Here is a 20,515-nt window from a genome sequence, read left to right as displayed (position 1 = left end):
ATGTATCTGACTCTCTGAAGCAGGACAATCAGTTATCATGAGCAAATGAGCATTATGGGGGGGGGGGTAGAGCAATGATGCAGTGGTGAGTCCATTATGTTACAGCCCTAGTTGGGTTACTGGCCATGGCGAACATCAGCAACTAGTGATATCTGAAAGAGTCCTGGTCACCTTTTCACCAAACCCCAATGACCAGCATGGTCAAACAAACCCCCTTGACCGACATAGCATCAGCCGGGAGGGGCTAAATCCAGCAGTGGATAGAGAAGTGCCTGTACTTTATGTGAATTGAATGAGCTTTAAACACCGTGGCTTGGTTTCGATCGTTTCCTCGATGTGGGCACATTGCTTGACCACAGGGTTAGCTGAACTCCCAATTGGGTAATTTGTCATACTTCTGAGCTCTGTAAACTTCTCTAATAGCCGTTAAAGAGTGTTGTGTTGACCTTGTTTGTCTTACTGAGGCCTATCGAGCAGTGGACGTGATTTACTCGTGTTGTCAGCCAGGCGGCAGTGGCTTGTTATATGTTGAGCACGTGTGAAATGAAGTCCAAAATCTGGCCTACGTGGTAATGCAGAAGTTGGGATGGACACGGCTTCGTGGGGTTTCACGGTTGTGCCTGCGTAGCTCTCTTGGGCTGCACCGCGTGCAGTTTCAGCATGGTTGTCCAACGTGCTGAGAACCGAATCTGGAACTGTGCAAGCAATGAAGATAAGAATCAACATCGGCCGTCATATCCGAGTGTAGTGTTACATCAAACGGCAGCCGCAGCCCAGCGAGATGCTGTATGATCGAATGAGAAAGAGAGCTGCTCCTTTCAGTTCCTGATGACGCTCCAAGCATGTCGAGTGAAACGTTGGACAACGAAGGAACGCACGGGACTACCGAGAGCACAACGGGGAGCTATGGAGGTGGATTGATGCGTCCCCTGTGGACGGACTCCTCTGTGTTGCCTGTCAGTTCACCTGCCCCCACAATGCAGCAGTGCTCGTTGGCGACGATGGTGCCGGATGCTGCTGCTGCTGCTGATGCACAGCGTCACACGTGACAAGCAACTAATCCTGACACTTTCTGTCGTTTTCTTTGTATGAATGATGTCGATATAGAGCAGCAACTATAATCGTACATTGAGGTGGTTGAGCAAAATAATGGAATTGGGGGTATCGGAGTTCATGGCTGTGATGACGCCTCCTTTGCGTGTGTGAATCGGGCATTGAGTCGCCGCTACATGTTCTGTGCTATGTTCTGGGTGGAGATTTTTTTTTATTTCCCTCATTTGTGCATCAAGTATCCGCGTCGACCATGGTTTGCGTAGATGCGGTTTAGCGTTTCTCAAATGCTTCGCAGAAGAGCGAAGCCATTGATCTTTTTTTATGAGAGCGATGAGAAGCTCATCGGATACAAATTGCATGTGGGAGCAATTCAGAGTGTAGCATTAGGCCCAACTATCACGCCTTTCATGTCACATGACACCACGTGCACAGCCTTGGTGTAGACCACTAACTCAGACGGGTAAAGTCACAAGGCCATGCGCATTATACTCACAGCATGGTGATGTCACGTGACCTGCCAGGCATGATGCGGGAGGGACGAGCCCGTGGTCACAATCGCACCTTCTGCTGCCGAAAAAAAAAAACTTTAGTGTTTTGTTTTACTCTTACTGCGTGACCGCCCTCATCCCCCTATTCACTCAACGGTTCATTGTGGTGTTACAGGACTCTTATCATGGCGATTCTTTACCAGCTTGTTTTGCGCTCACTTTATTTTTATGGCACAAAGCGTACTGGTCTCTGTGTGGTCGTTTGTCTTCATGCGTATCTTTGCTCTTTCCCCCGCATGTGATCTCGTTCAGCAGCTGCCGTTTCACTGGGATGAAAACAGTGCTGTATCCGGCTGCATTATATGTGTATGTGTATATAGAATAAAAAAAAACATATTTCATTTTACACACTTGTATTTAACTCACTCCGTCTGTTGTATCCTCAAAAAGTAAATATTGTAACTCAATTTTTTTAACATAGGGACCGGTTTTAAGAAGCTGAAAATGCCCCTTGGATCACATTATCGCGTGTGCATCAGTGATCACTGATTATTATTATATATAGAGTTTAAAAGCAGAAAGTGTGTATTCCTCTACGGCTTCACATCTAGGTTTTTTGTTGACACAGACTACCGAGTGACATGTCACATTATGTGGTACCGGAGTGGCTTTCACCTGCCACGCAAAAGCAATATGAGTGGCAGGTGAAATGTTCACAGATTTAGAAGGTAAGCAGGTTGATTTGTTTTCATCATAGTTTTCTAGTCACGAAAAAATGCATGCAAACATTGTCCGCGAGTGAATATGCTCTATCGCACGTATCGGCAGTCTTTAAAACAAACCGAAAGCATCTATACGCGGTGCGTCATGTATGCATAAATAAAAAGGGTGGCAGTGCAGTGGTTAGTGCACTGACCTGTGAATTAACGACCTTCATTCGACACGACAGATACAATCAGCTGGTGAACCGGTCTCGGCCCACTCGCCTTCAGGTCACGCTTGCAAATGAGACTACCCTGCTCATTTGAATTCTCACCTCGTTAAGCAAATAAGTGTGAGCAACCCACACTGACTGGCCAGTGCGGCTGAAGTATGATCACAAATCGTATGACTCAAGGGCATGAGGAGGCCTTCATCCAGTCGTGGCTGGATAAAGGGATATATATTACTTCTTGATAGAAAAAAAACCTCATCACATTGATCGTTTACACTCATTAGAAATATAAATACAGTTATGATGACGGTGTTAATAGGTTAATGTTAATGTTAGTGTCGTAGGGCAGCGTTAATGACGAACGCTAGTGGTGTAGTAACAAGGAATTGATTCGTCAATATCAATTCTTGCACTCGTGGTACATGCATCAAATCACATGCGAAGCAATCGATGTGATTTGTTTTGCGTATGCTCGATGCAATGGGTTAATTTCATGCATGCAGCCAGCCACGAGTGTAGCCCCGTATTCACCACAAAGTTAAAATAATACAATCGAGCCTTCAATCATATCGTCACTCTGAATTACGCCGATTCAACAAATTACTGGTGGGTGGGTGGGTAGGTGGAGACATTTTTCTAGTGCAGCTCTGCCAACACGGTCACTGAACATTATTTTTTGCTAGCGCAGGCCACTTAGTTGTTGTATTTCATAGCGTAGATGTGTGGTGACTATGCTGCTGGTACCAAATATCGCCCGATCTATCCATAGCCGGTCCCCAGTGTTGGGGCTTGGTCACGGTGTGGACCGCTCGCTTGTCCCTTGGCTCAGAGATTTGTTGCTGCCTCGCTCAGCGAGAGAGAGAGAGACGTGACGGGTTCAAGTAGCTTGCAAGGCGCGAGTGCATTTTCTGGGAGAGTGACTTTGAACAATTCCAGTTTGTTTAGGAACCAGGGAGGGACCGGCTGCACAGGTCGCCCAGGTTTAGGATCACGGCCCACGGACTGCCCCCCACGACTGCCCCCCCACGACTGCCCCCCCACGACTGCCCCCCACGACTGCCCATGCGAGCGACAAATCACGATCTCGTTAAAACAATCACAATAAACGTGACATCCTTATTTACTGGGTGGGCAAAGTGAATTGGATTGGATAAGTGCCACCCAGTTATTCAGTGATCATGTATCGAATGCGTGTGTATGATAAAAAAAACGTAAACATTGCCAACCATTTCGCTACAACTGAGTGGAGGAACTCTGTAATAGACGCACTAAATACCATATTAAGTTAAATAAGTATAAGCAGTTAAGTATCTCCACATTTAAATACATGTTTTAAGTCCATTCATCTCTTCGGCTTTCCAGACCAATATTTTTCAAGAAAGCATTTGTTTAAGCAAGCAAACTCTGCACCCTTTTCGGCATTCTGGGTTTCATCAGCAGCAGTCAGGCGCGTTAAACCAATGCCGCTGGGTTAAAATGTTATTAGTGAGAGCACTCCCTTTGTTCAACGCTAAAAGCAATATTGTGTGCAACCCTCATTCGATAAATGATCTCCGGTGCTATGTAAACACAGACATGCTCAATCAATCAACCTTTAAATTCACATGCCATTATCGCCCTAAATAAAGTAGGCATCGGTGCACAGTACAGCTGAACGGGAGAACAATGCAGGGGTCAGAGCAAAACTGTGGCATTTCTCTGCGCTGAGGGTCTAGGACAGGGGTCGGCAACCAAAATAACAAGAAGAGCCATTTCTTTCCAATTCGGTACAAAATTCAGTATTTCAAGAGCCGCAGTGCATCTGAGTACATACTGTACATACGTACATATCGTCAAGAAGCAGCCCGTAAAGAGCCGCATGCGGCTCCGGAGCCGTAGGTTGCCGACCCCTGGCCTAGGATGAGTCACTGCGTGAGTTTGAATTACCAAATCGCGCATGCAGAAACTATGTTGTTGGCATGCGGTGCGCAAGATCGACAGCAGTGTTGCCACACATTATAGCTACAATTGGCGAGGCAAATGTGTAAACTCTGCAGCACTTCATGTGACAAACACAGAATAGAATGTACGTAAAGGTTTTTTTTTTATTGGGTGCAATTATGAACGGCCATATCAGGCATTAGTACATCTAATCGGCATTAATTATTGGTTCACTGCAGCTTAAAGTGTCAGTCTTACAAGGCGTGTGTGATATTAAGATATGTCCAGGAATTTATGTGAAGGAATGACACAAATGCACACCACGTTTTCTCATTGAAAATAGGTACATTTCAAAATATCACTGTCCTGGTCACAAAAGCAAAGTTTGTGGGGAATAATAGCCATTTTCTTTACTTTTGAGGCATAAGCAATTGGAAAATAACACTTACTACCCAGGAATAAAAACATTGTTACACAGTGTTGTTATCTCACTGACAATGTGGTCAGGGAGGCAGTTCCATGTCCGGACAGCAGAGTGAAGAAGAAGTCGGAGCTTATGTCCAGTGAGGACGTTGTTTGCAGTGTTTATGATTTACCAAATGTACCACATTTTTACATTTAGATTTAAAGCTTTCGTGACTGCAGGGATTCATCTTCTTGGTTCTTTCGGTAAAGTCACGTAGAATGGAAATAATAAAATAAAAAAATAAAACATATTTTATTATGTTTTATTTTAAATAAAACATATTTTATTATGTTTTATTTTTATTATTTTATTATTTCCATTCTACGTGACTTTACCGAAAGAACCAAGAAGACACATTCCTGTAACATGTTGAGCACATTCTGTTTGTCTCGCCGCATACTGTGTAACTTCTGTACCGTCACAGGACGCCAATGAAATGAAGCCTAACAGCTCATTGGTCGTTTCCTACTGAAATAAATCAAATGTATTCTATAATCCATAAATCCTAAAACCAAACCTCCGTGAATTCTGGCTTCAGTCATGGTGCCTGGGTGTATTTGCGTTCTACATATGGGTTGACTTTTGTATTTGACTAAAGTAAAAATGTGTGTTTCCTATGAAAACACAATGCTATCAGGACGCTGGCATCTTGGCAGAGAATGGTCCAATGATGGTGCTGACCTGACCAAACACCCGGCCAGTCAATAACACGATTTGTTTTCAGAGTCTAATGAGTAACGAGCTGCACCTGTGATGGAAGCCAGTTGGTATCATGCTCTTGTTTAAACCGTTATGTGTTGAGATGGCCGCAGTTAACATAGGGTTTTCAAACACTGTCATTAATATTTAAGTCACTTAATTGGGTATCATCTGCTTGGCACATGTGTTTAAAGCGACTCCTCTCATCATCATAATCTGCAGCAGCTATGATCTATCCACTGCTGGATGAAGGCCTCTCCGAGCCGCGGGGGGTCTTATTCTCGAGCGTAAACCCTTCTTGGGCTAAAACTTAATTTGGAGCTTTCGTGACTGCAGGAATTACTCTTTGGTTCTTTCGGTAAAGTCACGTATAAATATAAAATAAATAAATTAAATACTAGCATACGACGTTTCGATTGCAACACAAGCAATCATCATCAGGTATAAATGAAATAGAAACACAAATCTAGTATACTTAGAAATGTAATGTAATACAACAGAGAGTCGGATAACATAACAATCAACACCCTACTTGGTTGATTACGTTCTTCCTGAGAATGCTAAATTTGAGAGAGAGATAAAACACAGAACCAGAGACATATAGACAGACATATAAGCAGACAGATATCACAGAGATACATAGAAAGAGAACAAACATAGGCAGCCTTCTTGGTTCTTTCGGAAAAGTCACGTAGAATCGAAGTAATAAAATAATAAGACGGCTGCTTGCGTTGTAGCCGAAACGTCATGAGAATTATTTTATTTTATTATGTTTTATTTTTATTATTTTATTACTTCGATTCTACGTGACTTTTCCGAAAGAACCAAGAAGATGAATCCCTGCAGTCACGAAAGCTCTAAATCGAAAAATAGGCAGCCTTCTTGGGCTGCCACTCCATCATTGCTCTCGACCAACGGCCATCGTTCCTTCAGACAACGAGTCCCACTCCAAGCCCACTTACGTTGTTATCTGACAGTCGACATGACGTCTCTAACTTGTGTGTGCTCTGAAATGCACGTGTTACTCTCACCTGCATCTCGGTGTCATTCCAAGCTTGCACCTCTCTCCATGCTTCTTTGTGCAATATTCACCGTTTCTAATTTCATTGACAATGTCCTTGTTTCCGACCCGTATGTCAAAACAGGTACTAGATACGGTTGTTTTGTTGATTTTCAGCATTAAGTCCACTTACCAAAAGCACTCGAAGCGTCTCTCATCTGCCTCTTTTTTATTTCATAACTTTGAACCCGATCTGCCTTCAGTAACTGCCCAAGGTATTCATGTTCAAATGTGTTTCCCAAGTTTCTTTGTCTGCAACATATCTTCAATTGTTCATGAAACTTGATTTTAAATTAACGAACCTTTTTTTATTAAGCTATTCAATCATTCCTGTAGTTTAGTACCATTGATTGTTAAAAGATCTCCGCCGCTCCTAATGCAATTATCCGGCTTAGCCACTTCAATGTAAAATGATGGCTGTTGCTCTACATCAAAATCAGCCGTACGAAGAAGGTTGTTCAATCAACTATGTCTGGAGCAAATCTGAGACGGGTCAAAATATGTTTCTACATTCGTGCTTATCATGCCCTTGTTGCCCCATTACAATTTTCAGAAACCGTCACTTGTGAATAACAACGATGCCAGTCCTCTGCAGTGCGGTGGCGGCCAGCACGTTTGACCTACAATTACAATGTAGTTAAACACTCGCTGCCCAACAACAACAAGAAGGGCTTGTGCTTGCCACTTATAGCCCCGGGGGCATGGATCTCCGCGTTACGATTTGAGGATCTTGTTTCCCTCCAGATTGGAGACCTTTTGTTTGAAGGTAATGATCTGTGTAAGGCGGTGGAGGCAGTCTTCTTATTTACTGATTTATCGTGTGTGCAGTTTTCTAAGCGAGAAAATAACTCGCGGCTCCCCCGGTTTTTAATTCACGTGGCGCGACACACAGCGGATGAGATGCATGGAAATGAGCGCCACGGAGTAAGGCGAATGGGGCGGCAATTTTAGTTGCCCAGATTACACTGGTCAACAAAAAAAAACCCATTTTTTTCTGGCCTGGACTTTTGCAGCTGTTTTAGACTAATTTTAGGGTACCGATTCCAAATCTGATCTCAGATTTGCTCTATCACATCTCATTTTATGCTATCGGCATACCCCATTTTCATTGATTTTACCCGAAATTAACTCTGTCACCTATGATTGCAAGTTGTTGCGAGTTAGTGACTGCTTTAGTGTTAAAATATGGTGCTGTATTTTTAGGATAGTGTGTTTATAATATCATTTTATGTAGATATCCACATTTATTTAATATTTTTCTTCTGCAGTTTTTATTGAAAATGCAATATTTGATATCTTAAAAACCTGATGTGATAGACAAAAACTGATGCCAGATTTGGAATCAGCACCCCAAAATTACCTTAAACCCGTTGGAATACCTTATGCCAGAAAAAGTGTGTTGACCAGTGTTTTCCGAGTACATCAGGTTTGTTGTCGCATCACTTGACGTTCCTGAGCTGAACACGAAACTCTATTTTATTTTAGCAGGTCAGGCCCACTGAGCTATGTAGCTCTTTTTCAGAAGCGACCTTGGCTGTCACAAATGATGGCTCAACATAGTGGCTCGTCACGTGGAAATGTATAGCTCAGATACTCTGAACGGGTAATGTTGATTTTAAATGTGGAGGGAGAAACCGGAGGACCCGGAGAAAAATCCACGCGACCACAGGGAGAACACGGACACTCCATAGACACAGCAGGCGTCAGGGTTGGCATCGAACCCACGACCTCTTGCATACCAGACGAGGTAGTTAACATCTCACCATCGCTTCCATCCTCTCTCGTTGTCACCCACTAACCCACCGTGCACACCCCAATCACTCGTTAAGCCGCAGGACCAATGAGAATTTTCGCCTCCGAATAGTAAAGGACTCCCTTGGCTCACCTCCTAAAGCTTTTAAAAGAGTAAAAAAACAAAGAGGCCAATTTTAATATCTATAATATAACTTATCAAAGTTGCTGAGCACAGCGCACAAACAGTAATACTTTATCGTCAATTGCTTTATCATGAATTAACATTTTGCATCTTCTTGGTTCTTTCGGTAAAGTCACGTATAATGGAAATAATAAAATAATAAAAATAAAACACCCACCGTGCACACCCCAATAATATTATTTTATTATTTTTTATTATTGTATTATTTCCATTCTACGTGACTTTACCGAAAGAACCAAGAAGATGAATCCCTGCAGTCACGAAAGCTTTAAATCGAAATTTAATATTTTGCACTCGTAAAGACGAAGAAGTATTACAAGTCGCATTCTGTGCTGTGCCTGGAACCCACTCGCTCGTGCCAAGACTCGCGTAAGTGAACACGAGTGTGCAATGGGAGACTGGCTTCTACTTTGAAAGGTTTCCATTGTCCACAGGCCATCGGAGACACCTTAAACCGCACTGTCTATAAACAGGTTCAGCAGGGGTTGCCATCTGATCCAAATACATATCGCAAACATCCTTCTCAGGAAACGCCCATTGGCCAAGCACACTACAGGTGCCCTTGTTGTCACGATACACGTACATCATGACCAACACCTTTTGGCAATATTAATGAAGCAAAACGTGAGCAAATGAATATATGTTATATGTAAGATAGCACCCATAACCTTAATAGTGGATGAATCACAGTTTATGGCTCGATGCGCAGTTGGCGGCAGAAACCGTGACTCGTTGTTGCTCGAGGTGTAAGACCGCTCTCTCTTTTACATCAATAAGCTGACACTTTTAATTTAAACTAAAAGTTCAATGCAAGTAGCGTCACTGCTCCAGGTGTATTGCATATACTGTATTCACAAACGGGCGATACATTACCATACCTGTCAACCCCTTATCAGTGCCGAGCTTATTACAGACCAATTCAAACCTCGTTGGTCGCCCCGTGCTCCTTATACATCTCAACGTTCATCCTACAAAGTCCCATCGCAAGGGAGAAACACAAACAAATAGACACTCACCACTGCTACACACACCACTAGTACACTCAGCACTACACTCACCACTAGTACACTCACCACTCACCTCTAGTACACTCACCACTACTACACTCACCACTACACTCACCACAAGTGCACTCACCACTTGTACACACCACTAAGCTCACCACTACTAGACCTGTCAACCCCTTATCAGTGCCGAGCTTTATTACAGACCAATTCAAACCTCGTTGGTCGCCCCGTGCTTCTTATACATCTCAACGTTCATCCGACAAAATCCCATCGCAAGGGAGAAACACAAATATACCAAAAAAAAGTCTTAATTTCCCTCTACAAGAATACGGGAAACCCGTACGGGTTGACAGGTATGCATTACTTTGTTTTAACTGGGTGAGAGAGAGTCAATTGCAAGTAAATCAAAGAAGACCCGGGTCACAACAGTCGACCGTGTCGTACACGTGAACAGACTTCCAGAACAAGTAGCAGTCGCTTCGAATCAAAGCGAAACAGAAGGCAATTAACTATTGAGCGGGGTGAAGATGTTTACACGAATTAGGATTGTTATTCATCTTCAGTGCTCTCTTTAACTTTTGTCAAATGGTATCATCATCACGATGGACTGCACATATCGTCTTTTTGTAAATGGTATACAGAAAAAAAATCCTTCACTTCAGTGTATAATGGCTCTGCATCAAACCTAGTTGTCCATTAAAATAAAATAAAAACTGACGGGGATGTAAGTTTGTTGCATAATATTGGAAAGATGTGGTGTATAACCAGCACATACTAGTTAACTCCTGTCACGGTTTCAACAGTAAAAACAAATCTTTCACAACAGCAAAAATTACTTGCTTTGCTAGAATGGGGGGGGGAGGGGAGCACGTGTGGATGAGGGAACATACGGGCGGATGTCAGAGACATCCTATTGACTCCTTCAGGGCATCAACTGGCTTGGGCAGGACACATCACTGGGATTTTGGCCGATGGATAAGATTGAGAAGAGAATGGCAGTCAAAGGAGAGGGAAGCGGGGGGGGCGTTGATTTTTGAGAGGACAACCACCGTGGAGATGGAGCGCCGAGATCGGCTTGCATGCACTCTGTAGGCATGTAGAACTTATTTCGCTACCGTACGTGGCCGTGTTGATCATCGCATGGCCACGTCAGTCGGTGACGGGGTGGAGGGAGAGGAGACCTTTCCATGTTTGATGGCGGTGGAGATTAACAAACACAATTTATACAGTTTCAACTTTTTAATTTATATCTCGAGGGCATTTACCCCCCACTCTTACCCCACCCAAACACAGGTGCGTGTGATGTTTATTAACGAAACGAGTGGCTGTGTTTACGCGCGCATTTCCCTTGGAGCCTTTCTGGCCGCAGCTCGCGGTACGCGCGTCTTCAAAACAGCGGGGAGGGTGGCCTCCCCATCTCTCTCTCTCTCTCGATCGGCATCGATCCTTTCTAATATATTCTTTGAAATTAATTGCGAATCGATCCTTCCGTTTGTCTTCTCGACGGCGAGATGTTAACTACCTCGCCCGGTATGCAGGAAGTCGTGGGTTCGATCCGGACCCTGACGCCTGCTGCTGTATATTTGGAGTCTGCGTGTCTCTCTCTCCGTGGTGGCGTGGATTTTTCTCCGGGTCCTCTGGTTTTTCCCCTCCACATTTAGAAACATGCGCTTCGAGTATGTAGCTGCTATACATTTCCGCATGATAAGCCACTTTGTTGAGCTCTCATTTGTGACCGGGTCGCTTCAGAAAACGAGCTATATAGTTCAGTGCGCCTTACCTGATAAAAAAAATTGTAATCAAAAATAGTAATTGCTGGTTTTCGTGAGCCAATAATTTCTCATCTCTTCCCAATCGCTCAAGACCTCTCTGTTCATTTGCCCATTGGCTATCGAGGATAATTATTATGTGCACGTGTTCATTTGGGTGGATTTGTGTTTGCCCGTTCGCGCTTCGAGATTGCTCTGCCCTGACACGGGCTCTGAGCCGTACTATGGCGACACGTATCAGAAAGGGATATATTTTGTGAAAAGCCCCCGCTGCTAAATAAACTTGGCATGTGCGGCCAAACATTCACCAGATCGACATAGATTGAGTGCTTCCAGACACCCACTGTACAATTCGGTAGCTCGTCGATATATTTATGTTTATATATATATGTGTGTGGGTATTGGGTATGACTGGCATGGATGCGTCTGCCTCATCTGCACGGTAATTAGGAGCACCATTCCAGATGTGCAGAAAAGCCAGCATACAGCAAGCAAGCGCTGCGTGCAATTTTATTGTTACGTGGGCAGAAGTTGCCAGCAGTGTGAGAGACTATCGAGGTTTACAAAATGCAGTTGTGTTTTTCTTCTCCTACCGATACAATACGGATCCTTGAGCTTGCCGCCAGTTCAATGGCTCTGCTTGTAATTAACGGCAGGCAATTGATTGAGTTTTATCTCATCAAGTCCCAGTGAAGCTGCTCATCTTTTGGCCCCATGGCTGCCATTCTGTTCACTACCTGTGTAGGTTGCATGTATGTTGAACTTCTTTCGCACCGTACGTAGCCAACCGTGCTTATCCTCGGGTTTTCATTATCGTGCTGCTACGTAGCCCCGTACGTACTGGGAGCTTCTTCAGGAACAATTTCCGAAGATGCTCCCCAGCATGAATAACATCACGAATAACACGCGGAAATAAAGGTGAAACAGAATCAGAACATTTATTTATACTGGAGGAATCCGATGAGCTATGAAGCTCTTTTTCACAGATTTCCAGAAGGAAACACATCAGATAGCTATTCCACTCATTTGTCCAAACTTAAACTTGCTGCTCGTGCAGAGCTTCCTGCAGCAGCGTCTTCTCACAGATGCAGACAAATGACCGTGCCATCGTTATATTCATTTATCAACCATCATCGAGCAGTGTTGGGGGTCTGTTGGCATGATTGATGCTGGGTCTCACACTGCTTTCTTACAGTGGCGCAATCATCCACCATTGCCTTTGCAACATTGCAAGACGTTACAAAGACGACGATGGTTCTGGCACGTTGCTAAATTGGGCTCCGTGGTCGGCATGCGCGTCGCTGTGCGCCGAGCGGTCGCTTCAAACCCCCCACTCGCTCGCTCGTTGTGGCTCTTGAGTGAAGGCCGCCAGCGCAAGTTGTGAGCAGGACGGAGAGAGTTGGGCTCCTTGCCGGGCACCAAGAGTCAGCTTAGGTGCAATGACCCGCCAACCCGGCGTACCTGGCATCGGAGCCGCGTGCTCGATACAACACTCGCGTTTTGTGGAGAATGATCAATATATGGATCCTCGAGTCTTTATCGCCTTCTGATTCTTCGTATGACTGATGTTGGTGTAGGGCAACATTGAGGTGGTTACACAGGGAGACATTGCATCAGGAGTAGCGGAGTGTATCGCTGTGATGCCTGCATCGTATTTGTGAATCCTCCGGTGGAAGTACAGCTCGGCTACCAGATGGTGCCAGGGTTGACTATTCACACTATTTCTAGCGGAGGGCACTTTTTTTTATTCTACTTTTAGTCTGCCATTGTTGCAACAATTCTTCTGTAACCGGTCCAAAATGAGCCATGTGCGGACTGTTAATCGCGGCAAACGCGCCGGTGCTCAAATTATAGCATCATTTCAAGAGTCTGCCGGTTCTATTTTGGTTTCCCGAAAGTTGCGCGAGGAAATTAGCAGGTGGTCTGGGTCGAGTAAATAAATTACGCTATCGCAGCTGCCTTTATAATTTCCATGGTGGGCACCGCGGCTTCAACAAACCTCGTGCCAAGACCATCGTCTCATGTGCCCCCCCCACCCCCGCTGTTTTTGTAACGTACAATCGCCACCCAAAGTGTGGTTTCTGGCCAAGCAGAGTAAACATTCGCTGCGGCCACCGCCACCAGTCACCGCATGGACAGTGTGGTCTATAAACCTGGCTGCGTTGAGGTTTTCAGTAATTTTCTCGTTGTAATTACACAATTAGCGAGATTCGGCAGCGCTGTGTATCAAACACCGGTGGCCGCTGCCACTCGGGAAAAGAGGCCTAAGTCGAACCCGTTACCATCACTCTTCAAGTCATAAGCTCCACGGCAAAGGTGCTGCCCTGCGACATGCCGCTTGTGGCGGAAGGGCCCCCACTAGAGAGAGCTCTATAGAATCCCTCGAGAGGGTATTTGGCCTACTCTTTCACACTGGCCGCACGCCTTGGAAGAGATGGGAGTACCCGGACATTTACCCCCCACCTGCTGCTCAACTGACTGCGGTGTTTCTCGTCTTATGGCTGGGTGAACAGTAGCAGGGGGATTTAAAAAAATGACTCGCCCATTACTAGGTACCACGTGTCCATTTTATTCACGCTTAGCGTCAAATGTTCCATTGGATGATTTTGAGTGGACATAAAATGATAATTGAGATGAGTATCTAATTTGAATGTTCCGTGCTCACAGGTGCAGGAGATTCCACCAGTGGCTGAAGAGGGGCGTCGAGATGCGGCTCTTCCAGTCGTTGCGCAGACTCGCAAGCCGGTGGCGGTGGTCGCAGCAGATCTGGAATCGTTTCCAGTGGAGCTGGAGAAAGGTACGGGCGCAATGGGGGGCCACGATTCAGCGCTTGTGGCGTTCAAATAGTTTTGGCGTGATTTTGGCCCCCACTCAGAGGGGGGGGGGGGGGGAGTCCTAAAGCATGTTTGCGTCAAGCGCCGCAGTGTTAACACGCGTGGCTCACGGCACGAAGGGCCTGGGTTCGATTCCCGACTTGGGCACATTTCTGTGAGGAGCTTGTATGTTCTTTGTGCACGTACCTGTGCGTAGGAGGGAGGCCTAAATTCATTTGGTTGCTTTTTCCAAGGGGTTTTGGAAATTATTTTCCACGCACAAGGAGCGTGTGGCACGGTGTGTCATGCGTAGTGACTGCATGGTTGAAGAATTGCACTGGCACGTGCGGGGAATAGCGGAACATCACACTGACATCCCAGCTGCGATGTATCCATGGCGCTGGTCGCCACTCGCTATCGGTAGAATTGGGAGTCTGGAGGCCTCAATCAGTTACCCCATAACAGTATTTTGTCAAGAACATCAGCCATGTCGGTTGTTTTTCTACATGATTATTAGTCACTCAGAAAAGTTACTTCAGCAGCACAGGGAAAGCCTCTGCATGATGAGCGATGGATCGTGTGGCTCGCTGCAAGCGACTATGGTTATCCAAGTACCGGTAACAGCAGATGACGTTGCTCAGTTATCAACTCATAAAAATACTTTATAAGCAAGCGCAAATAAAACAAGCTTACTTCAAATGCACCACTTCACCCAAAAGTGGTTAAATTACTCAATGTAAGTAAGAAACCCGTTTCAGTTTTGACAATCGTTTGGGCATTTGCAGAGCCGTGCATCAGAATGCTGTATGTGGCAACTCTCACGACCTGATATTGCCTTTAGCAGAATGCTGCCTCCCGCAAAATGCACTTTGTCAGCCAAAGTGGAGATGTTTTCCAGCGCGATGTCGAAACGCAGTGTCTGGGGTGCACCGTGATCAACTCTGTGGCGACATGTTAACGATCTGGTATACAGGAGGGCGTGTGTTTGATCCCGACCCTGACGCCTGCTGCATATTTTGAGTTTGCATGTCTCTCTCCTCGTGGTCGTGTCGATTTTTTTTGCCGGTCCTCCAGTTTTTCCCTCCACATTTACAATCAACATGCGTTGATGTGTTTTTGGCTGCTATAAGTTTCCACACGATAAGCCACTTTGTTGAGCTATTGGTTGTGACCAGGTCACTTGTGAAACACATTCCTGCGGAGGGAGCTGGTAGGAACGTTGGGTTGCTCGGTCAATGGCCAGGGTCAACGGCGGCGTGGTGTACAGTATTCCGCAAATATGCCCGACTGTGAGGGCGGGCACAAGCCGGCGTGAGTAGGTTAAACGTTGAGTTTTATAAGGGCACCACGGGGTGACCAGCCCCTCCTCAGAAACGGCCTGCAACACTCACCTAAATATGAGTTTACGTCCGATTTTCATGCAGGTTTAAATTGGTATGTGCTTTAAACATTATCATTGCATCTTACTCAACCAGTCTATGTATCTGCATTCATTAGAGCAACGCAAAAAGCACATTAAGTGACTGAAGTAAACCTGCTTTTGTTTATTTGCACTTGCTTATGAAGTCTTTTGAATAATTAAGAAACATCATCTGCTTTTACTGGCACTGTACTTGCATAATCACGGTCACCACTAGCAGCAAGCAACGTGATCTATCCCTTATCAGTGGTGCTGTGCGGAGAGGCACTCTTCAGTAAGACTGATGTTACTTCTCTGAGTGATTCATTCGGCTTGATTTTGTATTCATCACCACCCACACATCGCTTGCCAGAACATATTAAACAGGGTCTGTTTGCCTCCACCTCTGCGTGCGCCTACCAACGGTGCCTTTGGAAAGACAGACTTCCTCCACATGTTAGAAAATGTTGAGGTTTCAGTAGGAGGCTCTGTATTCCTAGAATGGTTTTCCAGGGCCAGCACCACACAATTGCAATGCATTCGTGAATGCGGTGCAGGAATCATGCGCTTTGATAATCCAGCCAACATTCCATCTCTGCAAAAAATCTGGCAACACTATACAAGCGGCGTGAAGCCCCAACCTTCGTAAACCTTCGTCTTCTGGGTGACATCTGACTTGAAGCTGGTGGCGGTGGCCGCCGGGCTCACGGGTCAAAGCACTGAGCTGGTGGCATCAAGACCCCTGGGTTAAAACCCAGGCAACCACCTGGGGTTAAATTGGGTTCCTGAAGCGCTGTGAGTTCACGGTCTCAGGCCCAGTTACCAATGACTGTCGACACAATAAAATATTTAAAAATACTTTGTTTATAAAACACGCTTTAATGAAATGTACTGTCCGAGCTGCCCCTCCCCCTGCCCCCTTCCCCCATCGCCCCTCCCCTCCTTCCACATCCCCCGCCCCTCGGCGTGGCTCCCCGAGGTTTGCCGTGACGTAAGGTACCACGTGGTGATTTACAGGCAACGTGAGTTGAGTGTGGACAATTAGAGCCGTTAAAAAGATTGTTTACAAATATTTTATTTTTATTTTTAATGATAGAATATAGTATTGTCATCAGTATGACATACCTATACGAAGTTTGCAGTCGATACGACATTGGGAATTCGGTTGAAATTGAGTTACAAGATTTTTGGATATGACAACACACACAGTAAGTTAATTAAAAGCGTGTAAAATGTTTAAAAAAATATGTTTTGGATTTTTTTTATGACAGAATATAGTGTTGTCATCAGTATGACATAGCTATACCAAGTTTGCAGTCGATAGCACATTGGGAAGTGTGTAAAATTGAGTTACAATATTTCTTTTTTGAGGATACCACAGACGAAGCGAGTTAAATAAAAGCGTGTAAAAATACATCGTGTGAAATTTGGTTCTGTAACTTAATTTGCCTGAATTCCTAGCGCTGATAATTAGAAATGTCAGTTTGAGCGGCATGGAATGAACGTAACTTGAAGTGACTTCAGAGGTAGTTCTGTGATATCAGCTTCCGTGGGCCTGTTCTTTAACGTCTCGTGGCACAATCCTGATGGCGCAATCGGGATAAAATTGTGGGGTGGGAAATGGGCTGAAATGTGGTCAATATTAATAAAGGCAGCTTTTAGTTGGTGTGTTTTCTTTTTAGGCAGGTGTAGAATGGCTTGCACCTTTCCGTGCATGACCAGAGACAGGGAATTCCTCTCGAGGCAAAAGGAAAACAGCCAAGGTGTACGCCTGCTTGCTAATGTAAACAGCGGAACCTTGAAAGAGAAAATAAATGTGTTATATGTGCAGCGCGAAAAAGGGCGGGAGCTCTATGAAAATAACGATTGACATTTGCCCTCAATCACTGGGGGTGACAAAACCAAAACGTAGCCAAAATCTTAAACCGTCACAATAGGTGTTTGTTTTAAGTGACAGATTTACATCTTGAATTCTTCACCTCAACAAGAGTGCAGACAAGTTCATCTTCTGGAGAATCTTTCTTCCACCACAGTTCTTTGTTGGATTTGCAGCAGGAACCGAGCAGCACAGATCCGTCTTGCTCATGGCATATTTCTCTGACAGCTCTTTTACCAGTGGCTTTGTGCACGAGTGGTGCAATGAAACGCTTGTTTAAAAATTGGCTTCCTCGTCTGGCGGGTAAACGGACCATTCGCCCGACGCTTGAATTGACCGGCGCTCTCTCTCTCGGTTGCAGAGAACACTCCAGGTTTGGGCGTAATCATGTAATCGTCGGCGGTCGTCATCTCTTCATCTCTCTCCTCGCGTACGGCAAAATATGACTGCTCGTCCATCAACTCAGGAACCAAGGAGCTACTATTTAATCTCACCTTACATTTCTTCTGTCTGGGGGTTTTGGCGTTCAGGGTAATTTTAGCTACTTTTATTTATTTGGAACATGACTCCCCCCCCCCTGCCCTCGCGAGCAGGGTTTCTGCATGGCGACGTACGTGAGCGTTTGGTAAGCGCACCAAAGCGGACGTGTGGTGGCATGGCCACTCTGTTTGCGTGGGGGGGGGGCACTGGGATGGAAGCAACGTCCTCCGCCCCCCCACCCCCAACCCCCTCCGTACCGGAACGATGGGCGGTTGAGGTTGACTCTGTTTGGGTGTCATCAGAGGGGCAGCCTCTGTGGCTGCTGACGATCGGCCCCCGTCTGGTGTCGTGGTGTTGCGTTGCGTACGGAAATTCTTCTCTCTTGCACGTGCATGGATTCTGCACCACTTTCCATCGATTTCATTGCCTTTGCTGAAAAGGTTCAACCATATCACGCTGGTTTTTATCGCCAAGTTTCAGGCCACCCATTGGTCAATTTGTATTGTTTTCTATAGGTTAAGTCTCGAACAAAAACACAACTTTATGCAAAAATGTAATTTACATTGGAGTTATAGTGACCCTCCCCCGTTAGACAGAGTGGAACAGCGTTAATACGGGCCGCTGGGTTCAATTCCCGACTTACTCTCTGTGTTTTTGATGCGTATCTACGCTCTGTGTATATTTGGGCCGTTATGTATGCACTTCATGACAAAATACAGTTTTGAAGTCTCCATCAATTGTTCCAGCATGGTGCGCTCTAATGCACTGCATTAATGTATACAAATGTATGGCAGTAAAGTCAGGATGACATCTCTAAGGTGCCTTAATAATGGTGCATTTCCCAAAAAGTTAAAGCCTCATTAATAACAACCCAGAAAACACAGCCAAGGTACCTATCTAAAAGATAACAGCTGTTTATCTTTTGGGTTACATCTAATATTTACTAACCAAAGAGCTGTAATTAATCATTGCTACGTGATGTTTATAGACAAAAACCTTGTATGGCCTAAACAGACTTTTGGGGCAAGTGCTGTTGAGCACCTATAAAGACTGGCACGGTACACGAGGGGGTGGGTGGCCAGCACCACGCCCTGACGCCTGCTGTATATTTTGAGTTTGCATGTTCTCCCTGTGGTCGCGTGGATTTTTCTCCGGGTCCACCGCTTTTTCTCTCCACATTTAGAAACACGCGTTTCGAGTATTTGGCTCCTTTCCATTTCCGCGTGATAAGCCACTTTGTTGAGCTATCATTTGTGACCAGGTCGCTTCTGAAAAAGAGCTGTATAGATCAGTGGGCCTTACCTGGTAAAATACAAAATAGTTTAAATAGGAGTAGTTTGAGGCTGAGTCGACCTAAGAGAACCCCATGACCGGTTCAGATACTCGTCACTGGCCTTGGCTGTGAGCGGGAATTGAACTCGGGTGGCCGGGTTCTGAGCATGGCACACTACGAACGTGACATTCACTGCCAGTTCTGACACACGCAGGCCATGACGTGACGCGCACACTTAATTGCTACGGCGCTGTACGTTCCTTGAAGTATTTTGACCTCGATTTTCCGCGCCTCGAGTCAACGCGGTGCTGGCACGCGCAGTCGTTCTCGTAAATACGAGACTCGGGGGGTTATTGCGCATCCAGGAGAAAGCCACACCGCCTCTCGTTGCCGTCACCCTAACACAGCGCGCGGCAGCTTTAGCGGCGGATGACGCTCGCCCGCTCGCCAGCTTGCTTGTCGGTGTTCACCGCGCGTCATTAAGTGCCAATTACCAGAGGTGTGGACTCGAGTCATGTGACTTGGACTCGAGTCAGACTCGAGTCATGAATTTGATGACTTGCGACTCGACTTGGACTTGCATAACAATGACTTTGTCCCACCTATGAGATGTGGACTCGAGTCATGTGACTTGGACTCGAGTCAGACTCGAGTCATGAATTTGATGACTTGCGACTCGACTTGGACTTGCATAACAATGACTTTGTCCCACCTATGAGATGTGGACTCGAGTCATGTGACTTGGACTCGAGTCAGACTCGAGTCATGAATTTGATGACTTGCGACTCGACTTGGACTTGCATAACAATGACTTTGTCCCACCTATGAGATGTGGACTCGAGTCATGTGACTTGGACTCGAGTCAGACTCGAGTCATGAATTTGATGACTTGCGACTCGACTTGGACTTGCATAACAATGACTTTGTCCCACCTATGAGATGTGGACTCGAGTCATGTGACTTGGACTCGAGTCAGACTCGAGTCATGAATTTGATGACTTGCGACTCGACTTGGACTTGCATAACAATGACTTTGTCCCACCTATGAGATGTGGACTCGAGTCATGTGACTTGGACTCGAGTCAGACTCGAGTCATGAATTTGATGACTTGCGACTCGACTTGGACTTGCATAACAATGACTTTGTCCCACCTATGAGATGTGGACTCGAGTCATGTGACTTGGACTCGAGTCAGACTCGAGTCATGAATTTGATGACTTGCGACTCGACTTGGACTTGCATAACAATGACTTTGTCCCACCTCTGCCAATTACCGTTCGGCTCTCCCCCTCGCTGTGCGCGGCCGGAGCTGCCCTGCGCGTGCTCGACCGTCGTCGGCGT

At 45.5% G+C, this 20,515-nt stretch overlaps 1 protein-coding gene across 3 annotated transcripts in view; it reads left to right on the top strand.

Annotated features, from left to right (window-relative positions):
- LOC144943522 (uncharacterized) overlaps window positions 1-20,515 on the top strand; it is a 139,367-nt gene that overhangs the window by 32,316 nt on the left and 86,536 nt on the right. For all 3 annotated transcript variants that reach the window (XM_078871050.1, XM_078871049.1, XM_078871048.1), the window contains exon 3: window positions 14,000-14,129. In XM_078871050.1, coding sequence (XP_078727176.1) covers window positions 14,000-14,129 — 130 coding nt within the window. The remainder of the gene's footprint in view (window positions 1-13,999; window positions 14,130-20,515) is intronic.

Source organism: Lampetra fluviatilis, chromosome 31 (genome assembly GCF_964198595.1).
Source record: "Lampetra fluviatilis chromosome 31, kcLamFluv1.1, whole genome shotgun sequence".
NCBI classification, from domain to species: domain Eukaryota; kingdom Metazoa; phylum Chordata; class Hyperoartia; order Petromyzontiformes; family Petromyzontidae; genus Lampetra; species Lampetra fluviatilis.
The sequence above is the reverse complement of the archived record's forward strand: the minus strand, read 5'-3'. Positions and strand labels throughout refer to the sequence as shown.